Source organism: Crocodylus siamensis, chromosome 4 (genome assembly GCF_052110815.1).
Source record: "Crocodylus siamensis isolate JL-2025a chromosome 4, ASM5211081v1, whole genome shotgun sequence".
NCBI classification, from domain to species: domain Eukaryota; kingdom Metazoa; phylum Chordata; order Crocodylia; family Crocodylidae; genus Crocodylus; species Crocodylus siamensis.
The window spans coordinates 99,983,394-100,009,723 of record NC_143398.1 but is presented as its reverse complement, the minus strand read 5'-3'; the positions used below and the strand labels follow the sequence as shown (position 1 = coordinate 100,009,723).

Genomic DNA, 26,330 nt, shown 5'->3' with positions numbered 1-26,330 from the left:
CTGGTCTTGTGGAATTGTTGGCTGCTGTGACCCTGGGGATCCTATGGCTGTAAGGGACATGCCATTAAGTACTAGGCTTAATAATTATAATTATTATTTATTTTGGGTTAGCTCCTACTGACTGTAGTCAGAGCAGGGCCCTCACTGTGCTGGTCAGGGTACAGTCAAACGAGATACAGTCCTGGCACCGGAACACTTATTCTGTAACTTAAGGAACCACTTTAGAAATGGGTTGGTGCCACAATTGTTAAGAGTAAGCAGGGGGAGTTGAGCTCTGCTAATGGGGATGCTGTTTTTTTAAGTCCTGCTCATAAAGTATGGAGTCACAGGCCTATTTTCGCAATACCCGTAAAAGGTATTTTCATTCAGTAAAGAGGGAAATAGTTTGCTGCATTCCTTTTCCATGATTTTACTTGGAGAAACCTTGCATTTGTTACAATGCTTCAGTTACAGATTAACTATCTTTGCACAATATTTGTGATCACCTGCTGCAAAATGGAAATCACAGACATTTTGGTAAATAAACTGCAAGGTTCTATAATTACTGTGACTTCTTGCAGTGCCTTTGCATCCTCTGCTCAAACTTCCTTCATCAATGCTTAGGGAATTATGACAGAGAGATCTTTGTGCCTCTGCTTCAAGTAGTGGTGGGTAAAGGGAGGGGGCTTTTTTCTTTTTAGCGGGGAAAGAGCACCATTTTCGCACATCTGTGCTAAATCAAGCACTGTTCTTTTCACTTGTGACATTAATGCAGTAGGTGTTGAACCCGAAGTGCAGCCCTGGAAAAGGTCTTTTGATGAATTCATTACTCTTAATACAGGAAAAGCAAGATAATAACAGAATGACACAATCCTTACTCCAGGCTGTGTATCTACCATCTCTTCATCTTTTGTCTGATACTGTATTCAAAGATTTATGAAGCAAAATTCCAAAACGGTGATCAAACTGCCAGAGGAGGAAAAACACCATGTTGCCTTAAAAATTTAATATAAAAAATGCTGGAAATTTCCCAGCCATTGCTGGCTTGGATCATGGATCTGTGCAGGAGTGGGCTACCCTTATATTCAATGAGGTCTAGTGTTGCCTTTGGAATAAAAATAAACAGTTTGGGTTTAAAAACCACTAGCAAGACGTTACAATTGTGACTGTGATTTGCACACAGAGGGGTCGCAGTTAGCTTTTGAAAACCCACTTTGACATCTGTTAGATGGCCTGTGTGAAGTGAATCATGGTGCAAAACAAAGATAGGTTTGTTGTGTGACTGGCCTCCTTAAAGTGCTCTACGGCCATGCCGTGACTCTGACAGAGCATAGGTTGTACCTGTCACTTTAAGGGGTCTAAGCAGGTTGTGGAGCAGCAGGTAGGTGCAGTACAGCCTGATGAGCCAGTCACATGACTGAAGGAGGGTTCTTGGATTGGAGGATGAGGGCTGAGAAGCCTCCATATAAACCCAGGCCCTCAGTAGTGAGCTGGCAGTTGGGGCTGCTGCTCCTAGAACACCTGGTGGTTCAGGGTAGGTGCTATGGGGATGGAGGAGGTCCCCGGTCCTGAGGCATGACCTAAAACTACAGCTTGCTGGGGAGGGTGGTGTGCTGGTGCTGCTTATGGCAGGGCAGCCCTCAGGAAATGCCACACCTATGCCTCCCCAGTGAGTATGGGGCACCAGAAAACCTCAGCCCCTGCCACCTTGTGGGTGACCCTGTGCAGGGGAAAGGACAGGTAAGCACACCCTGAAGAAAAAGCACAGGGCCCAGGCTCATTGAGAGAGGCCTGAGGTGGGGCTCAGGCTAGAAAAGGGGGCCTGAGAGAGGGCCCAGGATCACAGAGTAGCGTGAGTCCAAAGTGGGGTGGGATGAATGAGTGGGATGAGGCCTCAGTATGGGGGCATGGGGGGACCCAGGAGGTCCAGAGTAGGGCAGGGAGCCCAAGACTGAGGAGAGGCTAGGAGCCCAGAGTCTGTGGGAATTGAGGCCCCAGTGAGTCTGAGAGTGCCTGAGGCCAAGTTTAGGCTGGGTGAGACTGAGTGTGGCCCAGTTAAGGGGCTGGGGGAGTTTGTGGATATGGATGCCAGCTCTGAGGCATGGGGCACGGTATAAGAGAAGGTTCAGAGCTGTGTATGCACCTTTGGCATCAGGGCAATTAAATGGGCAGCCTCCTGCCTGATAAACAACTACTTCTAATTGGTAAGATCAAAGTGTAGCAGGTGGGTGGATTGTCCTAAACAACTGGGTGGGCCAACATATGGACTGGTCCTGGGAAGGCTCACTTGTTACAGTGACATCCATGCATGGCTACAGAATCCTTTTAAAGTGGCCGATTGCATGATAAATTAACCCTAATCAAATGAAGAATCAGATGAAGGTGCTCTGCTTCCAAGCACCTTAGGAACTTGTGTTCCCTAGGCTTAATCTGTTGAGTGATCTGGGCTGGACTGATATAGCCCACACCCAGTGCTATCTGCAGGAAGGGAGGGAAAATGAGGGAGGGGGAACGGAGGGCTGGGGTTTGCCAGGAATGAGATGAAGGAGGGGGTGGGTGGACTGGAGTTCCCCCACCTCATAGCTCCCCTCCAACCTCACCCCCAACACCCACCTAAGACTGGCCAAACCCCAGCCTCAGCTCCCTCTACTCCATCTCCTTTCCCTTTCTGTAGATAGCCATGGAGCTGGGAGGGGACAGGGGTAGGGGAGAGAGGCTGGAGGGAGGCTCCTGGGCTTCTGCAGGCAGGTTCAATCCCAACAACAGGAAAATATCTGTTGGTTTGGGGGTGGGGTGGTGCTCTAACTCATGGCGCTTTATGTAAAGCCCTCAGTCGATCTGTTTTCTCATGGATGAATGTTCACAACATAAAACGACACAACCACAAATGACACTTGTCTGCAGTTTCAGCAGAGAAACTACATATTAGATGGTTTGGGAAGGTTTGTTTCTCATAAGATGGCTTCTGGAAGCCATGGTAGGACAGGAAAAAGCGATCTGTCCTTCACTGTTTGATGGGTAAATGGAGGATTTCTGTGTGTGATGTCTTCAGTCTGGCACTTTTCACCAGCAGGCAAATCACTTCAAATACAGCTCAGAGCCTCATCAGTAGGCTACATCTCTTGTCATTTTCTCTTTTTCTGCCTTTGGTTATTATGATAATATTCTACATTTAAGAATTGCCTTTCATCCTAAAGTGCCTGACAAACACTGGGCCAAATCTTAGCAGCTGCTAGGCCTATTACCCCAGTGGGAAGAATGTCTGTGTTGGCTTGGTGGATCCTCAGCATAATTGAGCCAGTGGTGTGAGAGAAAACATGTGGCTGTCCCCTGCATGACTCATTATTTTTACCCTGCAGCTCCCATAGGGATGATGGAGCAGAGTGACAGTGGGCTGGGATAGTAGGAGCTCATGCCAACGGGATGGGTTCAGCCAAAGCCCTCAGAAGTCTAGTTGCTGGGAGGGTGTGAAGGACCTTTGCTGTCTTCTTACTTCAACACTTCCAGGCCAGTCAGCTTTCATCCCTAGATGACAGGCCTCATTCGTTGTCCTTGCTGTTTCCTAAGCTGAGCTCCTTGGCTCTCGGTCATTGAGAGAGACGCAGCCATCTCTACAGGGATATTGTAGGGGGCGGCACCTCCTTACATAACTCCCCTGTGACTCTCATTCAGTAGACAGGAGAACAAGGAGAACTCCTGTCCTCTCATTAGACTGGAGAACAAGAAAGGTAAAATGTTGGGGTGCACCATGGGAGGCTGCTGAATACCTGTCTCTCACTTATGCTGAAGCAAACCAACTCACACTGTGAGTTGGAAGCCTTGCCAGGCTGCAAAGCACTGGCTGGGTTCTCTGCTTGCTGAAGAGCAAACTGCAAACAGACTTAGGTAATGATACAAGGAACTAGTGACAAGTGCTGCACTGCAGCTACCTCTGGTGTGAAGAGGGATATTGGAAGACCAGCACTCAAATACAGGACAGCAAAACTAAATAATATTTTAGTAAGGAGTCAGAGCATATGAATACAATTGGCCAAATTTAAATAAGGGCTGGACACCAAGGTTAATATCCCTGCTTTAGGAAAAGAAAGCAATGAGAACTGTAATGATTATGCAGCCTGGGGACCTGACCTCCAATTTACATTTCAGCCAAGGATGGCTACCCATAGAACATTTTACCCAAGAGGCATCCATACAGCTAAACCAAGGGAGCAGGCAGTCATATGCCATGCCTATGCCTTTCCCTGGAGTCCCACAGACAGACAATCGGGATATGCTGATAGAAACTTCCAGCCTAAAGTACAATCAGGAGCCACTCAACTCAATGCCACCTTAAAGCTCCCTTAAAAATGCAAAGCATTCCAGTCATTTTAATTACTGTGCATTTCATAAGCCAGAAATCTCATACAAAGAAACAACAGAAAAGTGATTTTCAGTCCCTCTTGCTCTCTCCTCTGCTTACTGCCAGGCTCCAGCACTCTGGGAACTCTAGCTCTTATTACCATTTGAAGTACTTCATCTATTTGAAATCTCTTTGTTCAGTCATTTAAAGCCATTGATGCAGTTTAGAGTTGTTTAAAAAAAACCCCACACTTCAGTTTGGAAATGGCCCCAGCAGCATAAAAGCAAAGCAAGAGAAATGGAAATCCTTCTTATACACAAAAAATGGAGTAAATTAATTGCTCAGAAAAATGAGTTTTCAACAACACTGCCTATACTTAGGCACCGACAGGTAGGGCTTAGCAAATCCCCTATGTCCCCTTTCCCTCTCTATCTCCCCAGCTTTTTCACACACACACATAACCTTTGTCAGAACACCTTATCACAGCCCCCTCCCCTTTTTATTGTTTACAGAGCTCTCTGCCCTTATTCTAGCTCAATCTACTTCAGTGCATGCTTACCATTACACATACAAATAGTTCTCTATTAATTTCAATAGAACACCCATGCTTAAAGTTAAGCTGTTTGCTGGATCATGGCCAAAGGGCTCAGCACTGTGCAGCATGGAGCCCCCATTTCAGTACTATAAGGCTGTTAAAAGACATTTCTTTATTGCTTCCCATAGCTGATGCAGATTATAGCCAGTGTGACTTGAGTAGGTTAACAAGGTTTTTTGGGTAGATGTGGCATCTTTCCTTAGACCAACTAAAAAGTTGGAAAAATGTCCTTTGCAAACTTTTGGGCACAAACAGCCTTCGTCAGGCATAGGGAGACTGCTGGTGTTATGTGTTCTCCAAGGTAGAAAAGAAGCAAATTTACAACAAGGATGTCTGTGAAAATGCAAATGAATGGAAGTTAGGAAGACAATGGATAGAGACAGGAGGGGAGATGGGGGTGGGGAAGGGAGGGACATGTGTGAAGGAATGCAAGTGGTCAGCTGGAGGCAGGTTACCTGGCATGCCAGCTGTTAGGCAGGTTGTAATGTGTCATAAATCCAATGTCTATATTAAGTCCATGATTTTTTGTATCCAGTCGATTTATGAAGTGAAGTTCGTGGGCTTATCTATGAAAGGTGTTTTGTAAATTCCCTTTGAGGATAAGAATTGAAAAATCAGAGAGGGAGTGACTGTCTTGTGAGAAGTGGGCACCCACAGGTAATGGGATATTTTTGTCTTTGATGGATTTTCGGTGTGTGTTCATTCTGGTACACAGTTGTTGTTTGGTTTCTCCTACATATTCTTCATCAGTGCATTTGTTGCACTGGATGAGATGTATTACATTTCTGGAGGTGCAGGTATAAGACCCAAGAATGGTGATGGTCCTGTTGTGGGGTGTGGCTATTGTGGGACTGGCAGAGATGGTTTTACATTTCTTGTTCTGATATGGTATAGATCCATTTGGTGTGGTTTGGGTCATAGGAAGTTTGCTTATGGTGATGAGGTTAGTGAGGTTTGGTCCTTAAAGGCTAGGATGGGTGGTTCTGGAAAGTAGGTTGTGGGTTTTTTAAATCCTACAGTCCCTATTGTGCAATATTGCTAGTATGACATAGTGGCTGCATTTCACCCTCAGATCAGGTGTTCCCCACATACACAATCTGTAAAGAACAGCAGGCTCCTTCACAATGCATTATAGAAATATCAGAGCTGATTACTATTATATTGTTCATGTGTAATCTGAAGCTTGAGGACAGGTTAGAGTCTTATCTACATCTGACTTGCAGACAGGAAGGGTGTGCGAGTCCTCTATAACAGGGGTAGGCCAAATGTGGCCCGCCAGGCCATTCTATCCAGCCCGTGGGGCCCCTAAACAAATTAGAAAATGAATATTTATCTGCTCCTGGCTGCCTGTCTTGTGGCCCTCAATGGCTTGCCAAAACTCAATAAGCAACTCTCTACCTGAAATAATTGGCCACCCCTGCTCTATAACCTCAGAGAGCCAAATCAAATTAAAATTTTGTATGTAGATATAGTGTCACAGGGAGACAAGATGAAAGGAGTGGAGACCCTGTCCCCAAGGGCAGAGCAGCAGGGGGAAAACCTTGCATTCCCAGGTAAATGGCCCGGAAAGCCCCGTGACCCTGGGAAACTTACCTGACACAGACACGGTGGGAAGAAGCAGAGAACCACAGGCAGAGCCACCCCCACAATTCATCAGCTGCTAATCAGTGTGGCTGGGGGCAGTGCGGGGAGATGATATCATCAAGAAGCACTGGTAGTCAGCTACAAAAGCCGGCTGCCGGGAAGAGGCAGGGGAGCAACAGCCCGGAGGCAGCTGTATGCTCCCGGCTGGTAGACCTGGCACCTCAAGCCAGGGACTCTGGGTAGAGTCCTGAAGAGAAGCCAGCCTCCTTGAGGAGTGATGCCCAACACCGTATGAGGAAAGGACACCGAGGGACTAGTGTCGCAACAACACACAGGGACACGCGAATAGGGAGGACAAACTTCTACCTCCCTGATTCTTTTCGTTTCTTTTGTTTGTGATTTTGTACTACTCCTGAGGCCAGAGACTGAGGCCACATTTAGGGATATTACTCCCAGGACTGGGGGAACCAGGAGCCCTCAGGGACTCTGGGACAGAAGACCAGAGTGGGTGGACTGGCTTGCCCATCTGACCCAAGGAATACGGCTGTAAGGAGGAAGATTGTTGTCCTGTATCCTTGTAACATTCTTTTACAGGCAGAGTACAACAGGAAGATTGGTCAGCCTGTGATCAGTGTACACATAGACACTGCATTTAATACAATCCTTTAGAAGTCTGATTGGGGTGATGACGCACATACCCGTGCCCGAGAGAACTCCAGTTATCAAGCATATGGAGACCATCAGGCTGGCATATCGAAGGGGTATAGGGGAGGTGGAGCTCCAAGGACGTCTTCATGTGACACCTCCAAGCAAGTCCAAGACAGACAGGAGCCTCTTGCATCTGAACTTTAGAGTAAGACATGGCAGGCGAGTATCGGGGGCTTCCCTTAGGAGGTGGTGCACGATGGGTGCAAGTCCCGGAGAAAGACCAAACCTGAGCCTGAGCCACTCAGGAGCAATTGCTCGAGTTTAGGTGGGCACATAGAGAATCAAAGACACTACTTTCAAAGATACTATTTACTTACTATAAGTAACATATGAAGTTCACTGACATAAGGAAGGAATTAATAGAGGCACTTTATTCAACCTTTCTTCATACAAATAAACCAGAGCTAAACATGTGCATATGAAAACCAATAAGTCTTCCTAATGGGCAACCTTTGAAAATGTGTAGAAAATGATCCTTATGAACAAGAAACAAATAGTGATACAATCCATCTGGTTGATGCATCTCGAGATGGTTCCTGTGAGATTTCCTATTCCTTGGCAGTATGAGATGGTGGGGCAGGAACTCCTTACAGTATAGCATAAACAATAGTGGCAGAAGGTGGCAAAAAAGGGTATTTGCACTCTGCCCCTGGCAATAGGAAGAGAAGCCAGAAGTTGGTACTGAAATGGCCATCTTCAGCAATTAGCCTAACTCCACAGACCTCAAGAAGGGATATTAAAGCAAGGGAGGGAAGCTTTTTTGCCAGTTGTTACTGGCAGGAGTCCATGTTCATGTATTGAGTCAAATTTCAGTGGAAAATTTAGAATAAAAATAGATATTTAAAAAGTTGCATGATCCTGTGCTGTTCTTGGAAGCTGCTGGTGGATTGATTTGCAGAATTAAGTCCATCAGCTTCAGTGGTGCTATACCTCTTTGCAGCAGCTGAAGATATGTTCTGGGTGCTTACTGGTAAGCTAAGTGCCTTTGTCACTTCCTGGCACTTTTTGGTGACCAGCAGCTTCAGTAGTTTCATGAAACTAGTACTAATGTTCTACTTACAGTCTGCTGTTTTTGTCAGTTCAGAAGCAGACTCCTTTTAGCTCAGGGGTATCCTCAGGTTTCGCTTTTCAAGGTAATCAGAAGGAAACAGGATATTTTTCTCGTTCATTTGCAGCATACCTTACATTTACATAACACCTTCCATGCTAAAGAAAAATCCCAAAGTGCTTTTACAGGCTATGAACAGAGACTGCATCATCCATCATAGCCAGCTCAGGGATGGAACACATCAGACATTCCATACTGGCCACACAACGTAGAAGGGTTTGCAGAGGGAAAGTGAAAAATAATGCTTCCAATTTAAACTGCAGTGGGAATTTATGGAGGCAAAATGTAGTTATCTTTGCTGGAATTTAACCAGAGCACTAGGATTAACAACCTGACTCCTGCAAAAAGCACTGTGGATTCTTTAGTTATCACAAGTAGTCAGAACCCTGGCTTTCTATTCCTCATCCAAATGAAACTCAACCTATACCTTGCAGCACAGTGCCCCCTAGCACTGTTTTAAGACATTAAGTCAGGACGGTCTTAGGAAATGATGCCCACTGAGTCAACACCACCTACAAGACATGGGTTTCCCTTGGAATTTTCACACCATCTATTGACCTAGCACAGGCATGCTTAGCTTGTGGGCTTTGACAAGACCACAGAATGGAGTGGTGTGGCTGCATGTCAGGAAAAAGAGGTCCTTAATTGTGTTCACCATCACATTCTTGGGGAAGGACAGAAATAAGAGCAACTTCTTTATTTGGTGACAAACCAAATGTGAACTCTAATTTTCTCACATCAGAGTCAAGGTCTTTTTTTTTTTTCTTTTAATGGTCACAAAAGGCTTAAAGTTCTCTTCAGGTAGAAGAGCTGAATATGGTTTTCCCCTATAATTTCACCCCACAAAGGTATCCTAGTTCAATGGATAGGGCACTAGATGGGTGGCAAGACTTGGGTTCTAATCCCAATCCCACTGCTGGCCTCTCTGTAACCCTGAGCAACCCACTCCATCTTTTTGTGCCACAGCTTCTCTATATTAATACTTACTAATTCCTAGTACACATACTTGTCCATGTGTCATTTGCAGACTACATTTCACAACAATAAAAAAGCAAGTGGGCCAGATTCTGATGTCATGTACATAAGTGCCACTTCTGATTGTAATGGAGTTGGTCTCGCTTTACACAAGAGAGACTGAAATCAAGCTTTCGCTGTTGGGATTTAGCTTTTGTCACAGGCACTCGGCTACAGGTCCAAATATATAACCCCAGTTGTTTGCATGGGGTTGCTCCAACTCTGAGGGTGTGCCTCCAAATTACTTAAAATTAGACATTAAAACTATCTCGTTAACCTCTCTGTGACAAACATATATGACCCCCATTTTTACCTGAGCACTGCAATCTTGAAGACAATCATCCTCACTACCCTCCTGGGTGGCAGGGCAGTGCAATTATTCCCATTGTCCAGATGGGGCTATGGGCACAGAGAGGCTATGCAGTCATAGAAATGGTCTGTAGCAGAGCAGGGTTTCCCAAATGCCAGACTTGAACCTAATTCACTAGACTGTCCTTTGTCCCTTCTCAACACACGAGCCTATACCTGTTGAATGTTGATATCCCAACAAAGGCTATCCTTCCAGAGGACTGGGGGTTTTCTACAGGCTGCACCACTAAGGAAAAGGTGTGGACAGATAATTTTTAACCCAGATATGGCAGAACTGTAGATTTGAAAACTCAGCATGCTGTTTAGAAATTTAGGACAGCTGGTCCCTGGCCTTTAATACTGGAGTAATGTATAACTAGACATGCTTAAGTCTTGTAAAGTACTCTGACATTATGTACTGTGGTTTGATACTAAGATTAATCACTCCTCAGTCCCCTTTGCAGGATAACAAGGCTGTCTGTATGTTGCATCTGGCAGTCTCCCTGCCCATAACTCCAGCTCTGCTGTTAACATTTGCATTTCTGCAGCTGATAGAAATTTACATTTCCGAAAAAAAAGGGTGGGAGGGGGTAAGGGAAAACAAAACAAACAGGACTTCTCTATAAATTGCACTAAAGATGCACTACTAAAATATACAGCAAGATTAAGTGTTGGGAGTGCCTGGTACATATGAGAGGGTTTTTTCCAGCTCACTTTTAACAGTTTGTTTTATCACTCCTTGCTGACTGTGAATGTTGGGCAGGAGGAAGGGGGCTTGGGGTAGGATTAAAAACCACAGCATCAAATCCTGCTTTACAGCCCAAACAGGACTTGTCATTCTTCTTCTTCCAATCCCTTTCCAATGGAGACTGAAGGCAGAAAAGAATCAACCTGTGAGTTTCCTATTACAAGATGCTTTTTTCTTAGGGTTTTTTTTTAATGGTCTCAAGTCTTCTTTTTTCCTCCCTCTTCCAGTGTCAGACGCACACCCCAGCCCCATGAGAGCTTGTTGGTGGGGGGAAGGAAGGTTTCCTTTTGAAATGTGAGGGGCCCTATGGAGTGGTCCCCTTGGATTTGAGTTTGACAGGGCCCCAGGAGAGTGTGTGGGGCCCCTCATCCCCTGGTCAGGGAGCCAGTATGGCCAACTCTCATGATTTTTGGCGTTGTTCTTGAAGCCTCTGCTTTGGGTATGTGAAAAACTTAGCTCTTTCTTTTCTAGACGTTAAATAAATAAATAAACATACAAGAGCAAGAGCTAAGCTTTTGGCGCTGTTGGTAAAGTCTCTGCTTCAGGACCACGAAACACTTAGCTCTTTCTTTTACACACACACACACACACACACATGCACGAGAAAGCTACGTTTTTGGTGTTGCTCTTAAAGTCTCTGCTTTGGGCATGTGAAAAACTGAGCTCTTTCTTTTCTATACGTTTATATATATATATATATATATATATATGGAAAAGAGCTAAGTTTTTGGCATTGTTCTTAAGGTCTCTGCTTCAGGACCACGAAGCACTTGGCTCTTTCTTTTCTATACATTTAAAATCTTAAAATACGCAGAGAAGAAAGAGCTGAAGTTTTTCGCATTGCTGAAGCGCAGACTTTTACGGCCAACGCCAACACTCAGAAAGAGCTGGCCACACCGGCGGAGCTCTGCCAGTCGGCCCCGGCTGAGGATGCGCTGCCAAGGAGAGGGCAGGCAGGCAGCCTCCTTGCACCCCCCGCCAGCTTGCTCCCTAGCGGTGGCAGCAGCAGCTCCCTCCTGCGGCGGGGGCGGGGGCCTGGCCGGAGCGGGCACTGGCACGCACAGGTAGCCAGCCCGCCTCCCCGCCTGCTCCCCCTCGCCGCCCCAACACACATGGAGGCGCATTATTCCCTATAAGGCGCTGAAGCCCGGGCTCCGACCCCGCCTCCAGCCCTCGGGCAGCCTCTCCCCGCTCCGCGGGAGTGAGGTAATGCGGGGCTGCGATTGGTCGCGGGGAGCGGCCCCCCAGGAGCCGGAGAGCGCGCGATCAAGGCTATAACTCCCCGCCCCAGCCCGGGGCAGAGCAGCAAAGGCGCCTCCAGCCTCCAGCGTCCCGGGCCCGGCAGCCGGAGGAGACGCGGCACATCCACGGGGCGACCCCCCTCCGCCGGCAGCGTCCAGCCACCCCCCTCAGCACCATGCCTGCCGGGTGGCTCAGCCTCCTGGCGCTCCTCTGCAGCTGGAGCCTGAGCGCCTTGGTGGCGGAAGCCTGCACGTGCGTGCCCATCCACCCGCAGGATGCCTTCTGCAACTCGGACATCGGTGAGTGCCGCCCGCCCCCCCCCGGGCTCGCAGACAGGCATCTGGGGGGCAAGGAGATGCACAGCCCGAGAGGCGGTGGCATCTCCATCCTTGGAGGGTTTGAAGACCCTGCTAGAGGAAGCTGTGCCTGAGATGATCTCGTTGGGGCTGGTGCTGCTGGGAGCAGGGGTTGGATTAGATGCCCTCCTTGAGGTCCCTTCCAGCCCTTCTCTTCTAGGAGTCTGGGATTTCCTGGGGGCAGGCGGTGCAGCATCCTAATGCCCAGGGGAGCAACATTAGTACTCTACGGGTGGGGGGAACTGTGGGACACAGACCCCCCAGGGGACATGGGGCATTTCTGGGGGGTATGCAGGAGAAATTGCCTGATGACAGTTTTAATTCTCATTGTAGTAACAATTGGCATGTCAGGGGTTCAGCATAAAGCTGGTAGGGGTATGCGGGCAGGTGGTAAACCTGGAAGGGGGTATGCATAAGGAAAAGTTTGGGAACCTCTGCTCTACACAGCAGGAGATAAAGTTACAATGTCCCCCTTCTCACTGACACACACATGGCGCTTACTGTACTGCTCTGATGTTACTTACACACACACACACATATTGCTCTGATGTGACACTGACACATGCAGCCCCCCCTCCACTTCCTCCATGGCTCTGATGTTTTCTACCACCCAGAAAGTTCCCTGGTACTGTGGTGGGACAGAGAAGGGGACACCTTTTGCAAAGCACTGACAAGTAACCAGCATGTGAAACACGGGGTGGGGGGAACCAGGGCCAACAAACATCCTTTGCTGGTTTGGGTTGCTGTATCTGGTTTAACTAGATCCATGCATGAAGAACTGCTTCCAAATGACTGGGTTTTCAGGTCCCCACTTCCCCCAGACAATTGAGGCTTGATCATTAAAGGTTTGTGTTGAAAATGGAAGGGGGTGGGTGGATTAAAGGACTGAACACTGCTCTGCCCTTTCCTTATCTATATATATCCACAGATTTTTGTAATTGCCTTATATCTTGCTCTCCAAAAAAAAAAGTGTGGTGTGCTTTATTTTCCCATTAGGAAGAGTTGCTAAAAATGAAACTCTTGGAGTAGGAGCTGTTCCAAGACTACAGCCTGTCCAAGAAAAACAACTGTTGCACACTTTCTAGATATTAGTAATTGTAAAAGTGGTTTGTTTTCTGCAGTGGGACAAAAACAGAATTGAAGGTGTGGGCAGCCTAAATGTCCCTTGCTAACCTGATGCCAAGAAAATACTAAGGAAACTGGACTAATTCTCCCAGGCTACGGAACTGCCTTTGGCAACTTGAAATAGTGTAATTCAGACCAGCTAGTAGCAACTATATAGGTTCTTTATACTAGGAACTTGTACGAAGGCCACAGAGGGGGGTAAACAAGTCTCTCACGGATTTTGCATGCCGTCATCTGATCTCCAGAGTTTATTCCTTGTGCTTTCTGAAATAAAAATTACAAGCTGGAACAGTGGGGTGCTTGACCAGGAAAACCGCAACGTATAGGATTCTATAAAAATTTGGAAAGCTGAAAGACATGCCCATTGGTTCTTTCTGACATCCTCCTACTACAATCCTAGGTGCCCCACAAGCTTTCATAAGTGACAGCATTTTTATGGAAGCAAGGGAACAACTGGATAGCTCAAGGGAATGGGATAATGGAAACTCAATATCTAATTCCCTGCTTTGCATATTGCCTAGGTTGGAATTAAGTGACCAAATATGGTTACTGTTTGATAGCTGTCCTGGGGTCTACTGTATAATAACAAATGAGCTAGTAGTCTTGGTCCAGTCCTTAGCAAAGAGGTGTCTGTGTACCAGTGGGTACAAACTATCTTTGCAGAGACAAAAGGTGCATGCACAATATTGACAACCCTGGAGGCTATTTCTGTACCTCAGGGTTCAGACACATGAAAGCGATTTGGGACCTTTGCCTTGTTGATACCCACAGTCTTTAGTGAGACTGAGGACTTCAGCCTGCAAAGCAATTAACCTGACATTGTCCTTGAAAAATACATGCAAAACCCCTCTACTTTTTCATCAGAACATTGACTCAACATGGAATCTTGTCAATCGTATTTGAAAACAGTTGAACCAAGTGGTAAAAAGTTTCTTTCTCTTGCTTTTAATAACCTTTCATTACAAAGACTGCAGTGCTGCATAGTTATAATTCATGTCTAGTTTATATAGTGTATTTGTTCCTGAAAGCCAAGAAAAACATTGCATGTTAATAGTGCTGGTAAGGCTACAGTTTGCTTCAGCCATGACAGCCTGAAAAATATTATAAAAACTTTTCTATATCAAGAGGACCCTTGCAGAAAGCTGCCCTTTTCAAAGTTCACTTCACAACTTTTATTGCTGCAGCTTTCTTTACTTTGTATCAGGAGGTGTGTCTGCTAAGAGGCAGCAACCCAAGATACTTGTGCCTTCTGTGAAAGCAAGGGGGATTGAGAAGCTAGTTTGTCTGCTTTGACAGCAGGGGCCTCCTCTGCATGTGCCCTTCATTTGCTGCAAGCCAGGAGAATTCATGCTTCTGCTGGTCTCCTTTAATAATTTTTTTTTTGGGGGAGGGGGGGCAGGGGTCATTTTACATGAGGTCAAGATAGGTTTGCAGTTTCACTAGATCTGTTTAAGTGCACCTTGCTACAAAATTATTCTGGTAATGCATATGATCTATAGAGGCAACAACCATTTGGAAGAGGGCAAGTAACAAAGCCTAAGGTAGTATCTCAGACATCTGTGGGCATTTGTACACATGCTTGCGCCGCAGTGCTAAGCCTGGCGCTACGGCGCACACAGTTGTGTAAGTGGCAAAATGCACGTCAGCACTGCAAAAATAGTAGCGGTGAGCTTTTGAATGAAAACACCTCGATTAATTGGGTCTGCTCTGACCGGCTTGATCTCCAGTACGTTGCGGGATGGAAAGCTATGTGTATAAATGTCCAGATTGACTAGCTCAGACATCAGATTGTTTGCAAGACTTCCCCTTTATAGCTGGATTTTTGACTGAATTTGGTATCAAAGGACTGATTGCTTTACTTTGTTCCTGAGTAACCTGCAGCTAATAACTGTGGCTCATATTTGTGTCTAGCCTTGCTCAGACTTTAGTTACATATGCTGTACCCTTGATGCTCACAAGGGGGCCCATAATTCAAAGGGGTGGAAAGCAGAAGGGTAAAGACCACCTCATACTAAAAGGTTGGTTGTCTCGGCCCAAGTGTGTCATTTGTGTGACATGGTGAAACCGAACTAAACCTATGTATCTCCAAGTTGTCCCTTAAAGCCATATTCCTGCCTAGTTATCTTTAGCAAGCATTGCCATGCTTTTCATGAACCAAAAGAACAGGGAGCCTGTTCCAACTTGTGGTCACCGAAGAGTTAACCATCTCCATGGAAACGGATGGCAGTGTACTTGTGCAGTGTTTAGACAGACTAAACTACATGCTGGGTTATAAAACACATTGTGGGGAAGAAAGGGACTTGGCAGCAAGTTTTTATTGCTCTTGAAACTCCTGACAAAATACCAGCTCCTAAGGGAGGAGTCAATGCAGTAAGTGCTGGAAGAACGGAGCTGTTAAAACAGCTCCTAAGACGATGCAAAAAATGGGCTAGCTAGGTGGCAACCTTGGATGAGTTTCTCACCTTCACAAACACACCAGCATGTGTGGCTTCCGAAGGAGCAGGAAGCTTTGGGTTTGGAAATATAATGCAAGCACCCATTGCTGGAGTTCAGGGACAAAGGTGCAGGGGACCCGTTTGAATTTAGTCTGCCTTTCTATTAATGGGGCTACCTTTGATCTACCTTGGGCTCACTGTCTTGGTAGATGTCCAACCCTGCAATCATCTAAAGCCTTTTAAGCAACTATGCAAAAATGATGCTCGAGTAAAACCCAGTGAGAGGGCATGTTTTTGAAACAGGCAGGTCCTTTCAGTAGGAAAGGGGAGCTTGTGGTTTCAGAAGGAAGCCAACACTCTTTACACAACTATACCCAGGGAAACCTGGCTGTTACGTAGATTAGCTAACAGAACAAAACAGATGGAAAAGTGTGCATCTTGTTCACATCTCTGGGGTTGATCCATAGCTAAACTGATTTTTAAATCTTGTTTTTCTTACTTTTTAACTGAATGATGCCTCTCACTATAAGAGCCAGTATGGATAGTCCTGTGATTGGACAGATGGCAGCTCCATCCATACTCTTAGGGACTGATACCAACTTTGCTTCTTGTGCTTCCCCTCAAAAGGATGTGAATATTTTCTTTTATTTTTGTTAATGGACGTTTGGAAGGAACAAACACCACAAATGCTTTGTCCCCTTTGAACAAAGCAGTGACATTTCCAGCTGGATGCAACTGACATAAAAGGGACTTGTTTGTACTTCTTTTTTTCCAAGGAGCAGCAGGGAGTTTTCAGATCAGCTGCTGAATGTTGCATTTCTTTAGGCTTGGGGGAAAAACACCCAGTCTTCCTTCTTCCCCTCTCCTTGATCCCCCCCCCCCAATTCTATGTCAGCTGTTCTCAAACTACCTTGCATGTGACCAAAAAATGTTCCTTTGGCCACTACACACTTTAAAGTTGAAATGAGTACACACACACACACACACACACACACACACACACACTTTAAAGTTGAAATGAGTAGTTTTAACGGATTCAGTAAAGTTTTAACGGATTCAGTAAAGGAGCAGAGTTTTCTGTTTTAAAAAACCACACTGGATAGAAAACGTAAATTTCCCTTTCCCCCCTAAATAATGGACTTTTGAAAAGGTTGGACATGCCAAACTCTCACTATATCTGAGCTAGCTGTCAGAGATGCTCTTCATTCTCCATCCTACCACAGCATGACTGAGTTCACAACTGGTGAATCACTACATTATCCTAGAGTATGGTCTAAAGGGAAGAAGAGGAGATGGGGGCCTGAGGGCCCTGGCCCCCCTCCAGAAGGGGGCTGTCACTCGAAATGCGTAAAACTTTACATATGTCCATCATCTTAGCCCTCCCCTGGCAAAAATAAAAGTTGATGCCTATCGATGGCGGAATCTCACTACTAAAGCATCTCAGCCCAAAGTACAAGCACCTGGGAAATCTGCCCTCATTTCATTTTACTTGCTTATTTCCTTTAACTGCTGATTAAGTCATTGGAGAAGCTAAAGCAGCACAGGTCTTATTCTGAATTAAACTTTTTACATGTACCTGGCCACATGTGTATAGAATATGCACCCATGTTCCAGACCTTTTATTGTCATCTTCAATGGAAAACTAGGCTTGGTTTGGATCCGGTATTGAGGAAGCTATAATTTATACATGCTGGGAGAAGCTCTCTACACATTAAAACAGATTCTCAAACTCAGGTTTGTTGGTTGAACTGGGACATTTGCATTTTATACACATGCAGTTTAAAAACAGATTGAAATTTGGAGATTCTGACAGTGGCCCAAGGGTGTCTATCAATTCCCGCTGAATTTATACAGGTGTAAGAATCTTTACTGGGAGGGTAATACTAAAGTTTTAAGATGCACTTCCATTTTAGAAAGCGGTTTATGAGCAGGAATCCTAATACATACCTGCAGGAGAGCACTGAATAGATAAAGTTAATTTCTTTTTATATAAAAGAAAATGAGTGTAAAGAGGTCATAATGTAATTACCTGGGTCAGCAAAGTAAGTTAGTATCAGAGGTGGGATATCCTGGCTCCTAGTCCTATGCTCTAACTGGCAGATCCCCAATTGAAATATCCCATTCAATTAAACGGAGATTGAAATAAGAACTATTTTTTGTTGCCTTGTATAGGTCACTTACAACTAAGTCTTTCAGGCTGAATCCTGTAGTAGTCAAAGCTTTCAGTACCTTGTATAATCTGGATTGGAATTTGTCACTTCTCCAAATGTTTTTGTTGAAAAAATCTGATGGAAACTATTATCCTCAATAAATGATGCAGTGTATTATATAAAGTAATGCCAAAAGGGTTATTTAGTATCTGGTTACTACTGCACATGCTAAATCCAGATTTCCTGCAGGAAGTAAATGCAAAAACACTTCTGAGCCAGCAAAAAGCCAGATGTTTTTGCCCAGAGCCTCAGAGGTCCTTGCTTTAAGCAGAAGTTTCTTCCATTCTTCTATTTAGGGTTTCCCACCTGCTCTCGAGAACCTTCTACCTGGCAGTAGCTTCTGTAATGTTTCTCTGAACAAATAGGGAGGCAAGAATATGATTATGTACAGCAGTATTTAGTGCTAGGAGAAACTGTCTTTTGCATTTCAAACTTTTTTTTAACCGATAAACAGTGAGTGTTGAGGCATGTATGCATGCATGGGATGTAAGATTGATAAATTCGGCTATTTCCAGGCTTTTGCAGTGAAAATGGGATATTGTTATTTACTCTTAATAAACTCCACTAATGTGCTTGATACTTTAAAAAGACAAAAAGATCATCCCTGCACTGAAGAATTGCTTAAGTGCTGCTACTGCATGAGGATCCAATAATATAACACTGGTAACAGTACAGAACTTCACGGTTGTTAATGCTGGAAAAGTCTGTGTTTGGAGAATATTTAAACCAAACAAGGATGTCATGGTCTAAGTGAGAGCCATTGAAGGCAGGCTGTGTGCAGAAGCACAGAAAAAGGAACAATTCGTTAAGGAGGTTAATAAGCTCATTTCTTGTGGGCATGTTGAGAAGGTCATTAGAGTGAAATACTTAAATTCTGGGTTTCGGCTGCAAAATATTTCTCCATTTTTTCCTCCTTATGACAATTATCTTGGATGCTTGTGGCGATCATGCAAAACTATTGAGGTGAAAACCTAATTTGTGTGTGTGTGCTACTTTGTCTGAGACACTCTCCTCAAGGCCTTAGTCTGATGTGGTGCTCTTGTGTGGACCAACCTGGCACACAACACTGAACTACCCAGGCTCTTTAGTCTGAGGAGGAGGCCTTGTCATGAAACACCCATCAATAAGATGCTCTTCGGAAGTTCATAAAACCTAATTAACCTACGACAGAAGCTTCCCACAGCTAGCTAGCAGGCAGGGGCATGCACATTATGCCTACCAGCTCTGAACCAAACTGAAGTGAGAGGTCTGATTTCATGATTTGAAAGTATGAAGCTGAAATTCCTTGTTAACAACAGGATCTCCTCCTCAAACTGAGGAGGCCCTTTTCTTTGATGTGGGTCATATCACTCCAGGCTTTCAGGGCTTGCATACTCCTTTTGCACACCAGGTTATCTTTTGGGAGCAAATTCTGCTATTCTCAAGGAAGTGACACCAGTGTAAACCTAGTGTAAGAAAGAGGAGGATAGGACCTTCAGCACTGAAACTAGCATAGTAGAGGCAGCAGTTCTCAAACTGGGAGACCACTGTAACTCATTCAAGGGTTTGTCTACACTGCCTTCATGCAGAACCTGGGAGCATTACCAAGACACATGCCCTGCCCAGCTGCTCCGACTGCATGCCAAATCCTGAAAGTCAGGCAGTGTAATTGCTTTTGAGTGGTACTGAGCATGTGCTCAGACCTACGCTCAGACTTTCCATCTTGGCCATGCTTATTGGAGCCACTCTAAAGTAGCTACATCATCTGGCTTCTGGGATTTGGGATGTGTGGAGTGGATGGGAGTATTCTTAATGGCTCCCATGATCTGGACAGAGGCCTGTATACATGCCTTAAGTCTAGGGTGCCCATATTATTTTTAAGGAAATCCTGGACACTGCCCCTGACCCCTTCCCCAAACCTCCCCTTCCACCAGCTGATCCCTGCCCCAGGTGGGAAGAGAGGTGTCCAGCCCAGCCCAGCCTGCCCCTGCCTCCAGCTGCTGCTCAGGAGGAGCCAGGCTGAGCAGCGTGGGTAAGGCAGCATCAATCCTGGATTGTTGTTTCCATTTTTGCCAACTGCCTGGGACACCAGGATGGCCCACAAAATCTGGGACTGCCCCAGCCAGATTGAGACATATGGTCACCCTACTTAACACTCTGATAGACACTGTATCTTCCCTTTGTAACTTTTAATCAGTAGAACTGCAGTGGGTACTTTGTATTTCTCAAACCAAGTCACATGTAGTCTAACTGTGTCCTTTCTGCCACCTGTGGTACAAGAGCATGAGAACCACTGAAGCTAAGCAGATATCACCGGGGAATGTATGCCACAATATTGCGATTGTGAAACAGTTTGATTTCTGTGTGCATTAGTTATACAAATTGATTGCAGCATCTGAATACATTTGGACTTGGTACAAGGCTCCTTATTCTCTCACCGCTGGACTCTTTGTTGCCATATGCTTTGGCATTTGTTACACTGGTCATTTTTAGATCTGCATTTTAAGTGGAGGGCTTATTACTGCCAGTAAGATGGAGTAGCATCCTTATATAGCTTAGCTTGTTCTGACGCTGGCAAACCCATCTGCTCAGACTGGGGAAAAAAGAAAGGTTCCATTCCAGTGACATAGTGCTGTTTCATGAGGTGTCTGTACTGATTCACAGAGAACTGTTGCTCTAGGCACTAAGTATAAAGCATTAGTTTTAAGCGGGAATAGAAAGGCAGTTCCAAAGCCCCCAGTGCAGCTAGACTATTTTTCCGTCTATTAATCAAACTGTTTGCAATTCCCTTTTAAGGCAGGTGAAACAATTAATGAGCAAAGATAATTAATATGCAGCCTGAGCATTTTAACAAATAGTTTACAGTCACAAAGACAGCACTGCAGACTCACTGACTCTAGTTTTAAGAACGTGTTCTGCTCTGTTTATCAGTAAATCTGTTTAACTAAGATACCACCCCCCAACTAGATATATCTTAAACATCAGGGTCTGAATTTATCCCTGTGGCGATGAAGAACACAGTAGGAGGTCTGGGTGAAAATAGGAAGTGGCTTTATGCCATACTCATGCTGGGACTTCAAGGGGCTAGTTTGGGAATATCTGTGGCGTGGGCATGCTATGCCATAGAGATCCACCAACCCATGTCCTTGCATTAGGGGTGTTGCAAGGGGACAGTGTAAGGCTGCCAACACTTTCTCTACTCCAGTGAGGGTTTCCTTCTCAAGGGCCACATCTACACATGTGCTAAACTGCAGAGTAGACTAGTTAACTGCAGAGTAAAGCATCACCATCTATACATATGATGGTGTTAGGCCACAGTAAACTCATTAATGCCACAGTAAGTACTACTGGGGACAGTACTATCTTATGCTGGGGTAATTTACTGCAATTAAATGCATGTGTAGATACTGACCACAGGCATAAATTGTGCCTGGTCAGCCCAGCTAGTTGGGGACCAGAAGCCTGCCTGCTACCTAGCCACACAGCTCTGCACTTTCTGTACCCTCATGCCTCAGCCAGCTCCTCTGCTGCCTGACACTGCTAACCTGGGGCCTGAGGCTGACCTCTTGTGCACCTTGCCAGCCTGGGTCTGCTCTGCCCCAGCTCAAATTGTTGCTGTCCTGGGCTCATGTGTAGACGCTGTGCCTGGGAGTAATTTGCTCTTGCTGAAACTGCTCTGGAGTTTACTGCTTCATGTTAATTCTTTGTGTAGATGCACCCAAAGAGAAGTCATCAGGGGGCAGATCCAACCCTTCTGTTACACTACATGTTAGCATAAAGTGGTCATGGGGAAACAAGGCAGCAATGAAGTCATCCTCAGGTTAGGAGATTAGTACATCTGGAGGTGCATTTGGGGCCATAAAGCCACATAACTTTGTAGACATAACAATAGCTACAAATACTACACCTAAAAATCATTATGTAGAGTAACATCAGTAGTACGGTTACATGAGGGAGAGGAAGATGGCACTTCCCTGGGGCTACATAAAAACCTCAAATCCTTCTGTAAAGCAGGTAACATAAACAGCGGCACCGAAAGTAGGAGGGTATCCTCTACTGACTCAGCTGCAGCTGTTGATTTGCCAACAGTCTACCCCATTCTGTTCTAGGTTCCCAGTTAAACTGATTCACACTGGTGTAACTCTTCCAAGATCCTTGGATGTCCAAGACCCATGCCAATTCAGTACATTTTGATCGTGTGTGGATAAAAGGGGATAAGGAAAAGGAGACTGGTGACTTCTGCTTCTTGGAACTCAAGATAAGACCAGGGGTGCAATCACATTGACTTCTCTAGTAGAGTTCCATCTAATGCCAAGTCTAAACTTGGCCCAAAGGGCAAGGCTGACATGTTGCCACCTGGAGGAGAGATATTAGGCCAACTTTGTGACTCAGCTAAGCAGGTCACTGAACCTACTAATGTTTCAATGTGTGATGTCAGAGATGGATTTGACTTGATGTTTTTCAGATTTCTGACAGGAATATTACAAATATTGGAGAATATTGACATCCGTTATTAAAAAGAAGTTAATCTTCCTCTGCAATTTGAAGTGGTTCCCTTGAGAGACAATTTATTGTGTTGACAATGTCTAATAGCACAATAATGCAAGTAGTTTTACACAGCCCTGATGAATACATTTATTCAGTGCTTCTGCCAACCAGAAAAATATTCTAGAACACTTTGAAATGTGATAGAAGTCTCTTGAGATCTGTGCTGGTGAAATAAATGTTGACCATGAATAGTCCAAATTCTTGCTGGTGTTTCCAAAGGGCAGTTTCAACCCCTGGAGACAGTATGCAGTAAAACTCAAATTAAATAGCACAGAGAAGTATGCAAAAGTAACATCTAACTCAGCAAGGAGTTGCATTAATACACATCACACACTGACTGGACTCTATTCTTGCCTCTCCAAGGTCCTTTCCATACTGAAGAGCATAATCAGTTTATTAATCTGCCGTAGATTGGCATACACTGGCACTTATAAATGTGAATGCAGCAGTCAAATTATAGGGCAGCTATAATCAATTGAAGCTGTAGTAACCTGTACCACCTCACTTGCTTGAATGCCAGTGTGGATGCAACACACTTTCATGCTTATGCATTCCTCTCTGTGTTTCTGTCAGCTGATATCTTTGACTTCATTCTTGTCAACACAGCAAGGGACAGAGGTCATATTCTCAGCAGATGAACTACAACTGGATAGCTCATTTAGAAGATAAGGCAAGAATTTTTGTGGATGATATCTTTTATTGGAGCAACTGCATGGTTGGGATAGATTTAGAAAAGCTTCCAGTATCACAGTACCTTTCTTCAGGTCTCTGGGAAAGAAGCAGGCATAGCAGATTAAACAGCAGATGCAACAAAGGCTTGAATACAACTCCATATGTCAATAAAATATGGATATAAGAGAAGTTATCAGTAGCCAACAGACAAGGGAGATGTGAAAGCCTGATGAGTGGCAGAGCAGGATCTTCAGGAGGATTGTTATCATTTGTGAAGTGCAGAGATTAGTGAGCAACAAGTACATTACTAATGGACCATGAAGGCATTGTCTATGTTAAATCCCTGGTTCTTTGTGTTCTGCATGCTGAGTTGCCTTCCAAGAGACCAGAGGAAGGGTACTGTGACACCTGAAAGCTTGTGTAAGTCTATCCCAACCATGTAGTTGGTCCAATAAAAGATATCACCCACAACAATTCTTGCCTCTCACACAGTTCCTGGACCATCATGGCTACAGTGTCACTTCAATACTACCAAAGCTTTAGGAGATGAGAATATTTCAGAGGGGAACACCTGGAGCATGAGGAGGAGACTAGGGCTGTGGCAAGCTTCAGTCCCTGATTCGATTTGGTGGAGACTCGGCCCAATGCAGTGGCAGAATTTCCAAATCCGAATCGAATCAGAGGACCTTTAATCTCTCCAAATTGAATTGGAACCCTCTGAATCAGTTCAGAGAGATTTGGAGATTCGGACATAGGCACAGCGTTAGATGTTTTTTCTACATACCTCTAGGTACCAGGCAGCTCGTGAGTGCTGCAGTGCTGGGGCACATGCAGTGTCCCACAGAAGTGCCAGGGGCTCCCCAGCATGCTCAGCAGTAGACCTGGAAGTGGACCAGAAGCACTTCCAGTCCACTTCTGGGTCCGCTGGGGAGTTCATGGGGGGAGCCCCCTGCGCTCCCCTGGCTCAGTGTGGGGGGGGCACCCGTGGTCCCCATGGGGCCAAATGCTGAGCCAGGGAGGTGCAGGGGGTCTCCCCAGCCCGCTCCCTGGCAGACCCGGAAATGGACCAGAAGTACTTCTGGGTTTGCCACTGAGCACGTGGAGGGCCCCCCCTCCTCACTCCTGTGGGATGCTCAATCTGCCCCAGCATTGCAGCAATCATGAGTCACGCCTGGTACCTCAAGGTATGTAGGAAGAACATTTAAAGCTGTATCTATATCCAAATTGCTGATTAGCTGAATTGGCATCGAATCTTCTGATTTGGATTCAGCCAAATCGAATTGGGACAGTGACCCAAATCAACAAATCAAATCACTATCCCTGACTCGGGCCGAATCCAAATTGAATAGGGCCGGCTTCGCATGCCCCTAGAGAAGACTAAAGCTGTAGGGGAATTTCAGGAGAGGGCAGGAGAAGAATTTTATAGTGGCCATTGCTGAAGGAGGCTGGTAGGTCTAAGAAGATTCTTCAGCTCGGAGAGGTGAGAACTCCTGACCTAATGTAACACAGCCTTACTGTGGATGCAAGGTTAGACCTGACACTGGTTCAGAGTGGATAATATGGATATACTCAGTAGGGAATGGTCAGTGTAAAACATACCATTTTTACACCACATATGGACCTCTTTAGATAAGGCCTAACCTATAAGGTCATAGGTTTGCCTGCATAGAAAGGTATACATTAAACTCTAACCTCTTGAGAGTGAGAGGACTCATCTTTCACCTTCTTTGTATATACCCATCGTAGAAAAGCACAGCTCCTCTGTTTCACTGACAGACTTGGCTCAGGATGTTAAGCACCAGACCTCTGCATGGAGTCACCTTTCATGGTGCCCACCTAGATGGTCATATCTGGGCTCTAGCTAAGTGCTGTTCTTCCCTCTCTCTGGTGAATATCCCTAAATAGTCCTTTATGAAATGCAAGGGGAGGGAAAGAATTTATTTCTATTTTGTGATCCAGCTGGATCATAAGGGAAGGAGCACATTGTTTGAAAGTGGTGCAAACTGACAAGTAAGTGAACCAGACAGAAAGAATTGATGGGCTGTCTAAAAGTATTCAAGGGAAAAAATGAAACAACCATTGCAGCCAGGGAAGAGTGGAGAAAGTGCCAAAGGCAAACAGCTCCCTACACAGCCAGCTCCTGGATATGGATCCTAGTCAAACCTGTCAATTGTAGATAATGGTTATTGCTTTTATTTAAATAACCAGCTGGCCATAAAGGTGTCTAGTTATGTCTTTGATTCTTAGTAGGGCACAGAAGCAGAAGAAGAAGATGGGGGGAGGGGGGAGGAAGAAAGCAAGGTATCCCCTGCCCCTGTTCCCTCCCCACAGTTTTTCTTTGCTCTCTTTCTTCCCTGTCACCATCAGAAGGCCCAGTTCTCTGCTCCCTTCTGCAGTCATTTATGCCTGAATGAAGTCAATGTAGAAGCAGAAGCATTGTATGCTTCTTTTGCACAGGTGTAAATAATCACACAGGGTGCAACAGCATAAAGGCACCACCATACCTTTCTCTGGCAATACCTAAAGATACTGCAGTATCATAGGCTAGGAGGACAGCTGCCTTCCCAGGCCCTGCTGACTCAGGTGAAGGATGTGAACTTTGACTCCTCCACTGGACTGCTGGGACAACAACATCTGTTTCTCTTTACCAATTCCTCCCCTTCCATTGGGTGTACAGGGTTCCCTGCAGGGGAGGGGCTGCTGGCATCATGTTAGTATGTTTTTTTAATTCTTTATAGAAAAGCATTGGAGCAAAACAAACACATTCATCCCTCAAGCACAATGCATGTCATGAGCTTTGGAAACAAACAAGAATCTTCCCTCCCTACTCCCTCCCACCCAGTGATGCAGGCGTAATCCAGTTTCTCTAATTTGTTGGGCCTAAGAATACTTTCCCTTTAGTTAGTAGGCTTCAGTGCTGGCCTTTAAATGGTTAAAACAGCAGGGAGAAGTGTGCTTGCCTGTTGTGAGACAGGAAAACCACTGAACAGAAAAACTTTCACCTGACTTTGACAGACAGGAAGTAGCCGGTGCTTGAAAGGCAGCAGGTAGAGGGCTAGAGAGCCAGCGGATATCTGAGTTAAACCCACCATTCTCTGTGACATTTCTCCTTAACACAATGTTCCCCTGCAGGGAATGAATTCCAGGCGGGTGGTGTGGCTTGGCCCTTTTATATTGCTTCCAAGCCCCTGTCCTGATTTTCTATTTCCTGCCTCTTCTTATGACACTGCTATAAATACTCTGCCTGCCTTCCATCAGTTTAGAGATATGCATGTTGCAGATTAAAGGGGACTAAGGCAACTGGATAAAACAGCTTCTAGATCAACTCTTATGAACCGTG

The 26,330-nt window shown here is 45.3% G+C and overlaps 2 protein-coding genes across 2 annotated transcripts in view; one reads left to right on the top strand and one right to left on the bottom strand.

Annotated features, from left to right (window-relative positions):
• SYN3 (synapsin III) overlaps window positions 1-26,330 on the bottom strand; it is a 308,303-nt gene that overhangs the window by 125,710 nt on the left and 156,263 nt on the right. The window lies entirely within an intron of this gene.
• TIMP3 (TIMP metallopeptidase inhibitor 3) overlaps window positions 11,635-26,330 on the top strand; it is a 57,083-nt gene continuing 42,387 nt past the window's right edge. The window contains exon 1 of the mRNA XM_090043141.1: window positions 11,635-11,964. Coding sequence (XP_089899267.1) covers window positions 11,841-11,964 — 124 coding nt within the window. The 5' untranslated portion in view covers window positions 11,635-11,840. The remainder of the gene's footprint in view (window positions 11,965-26,330) is intronic.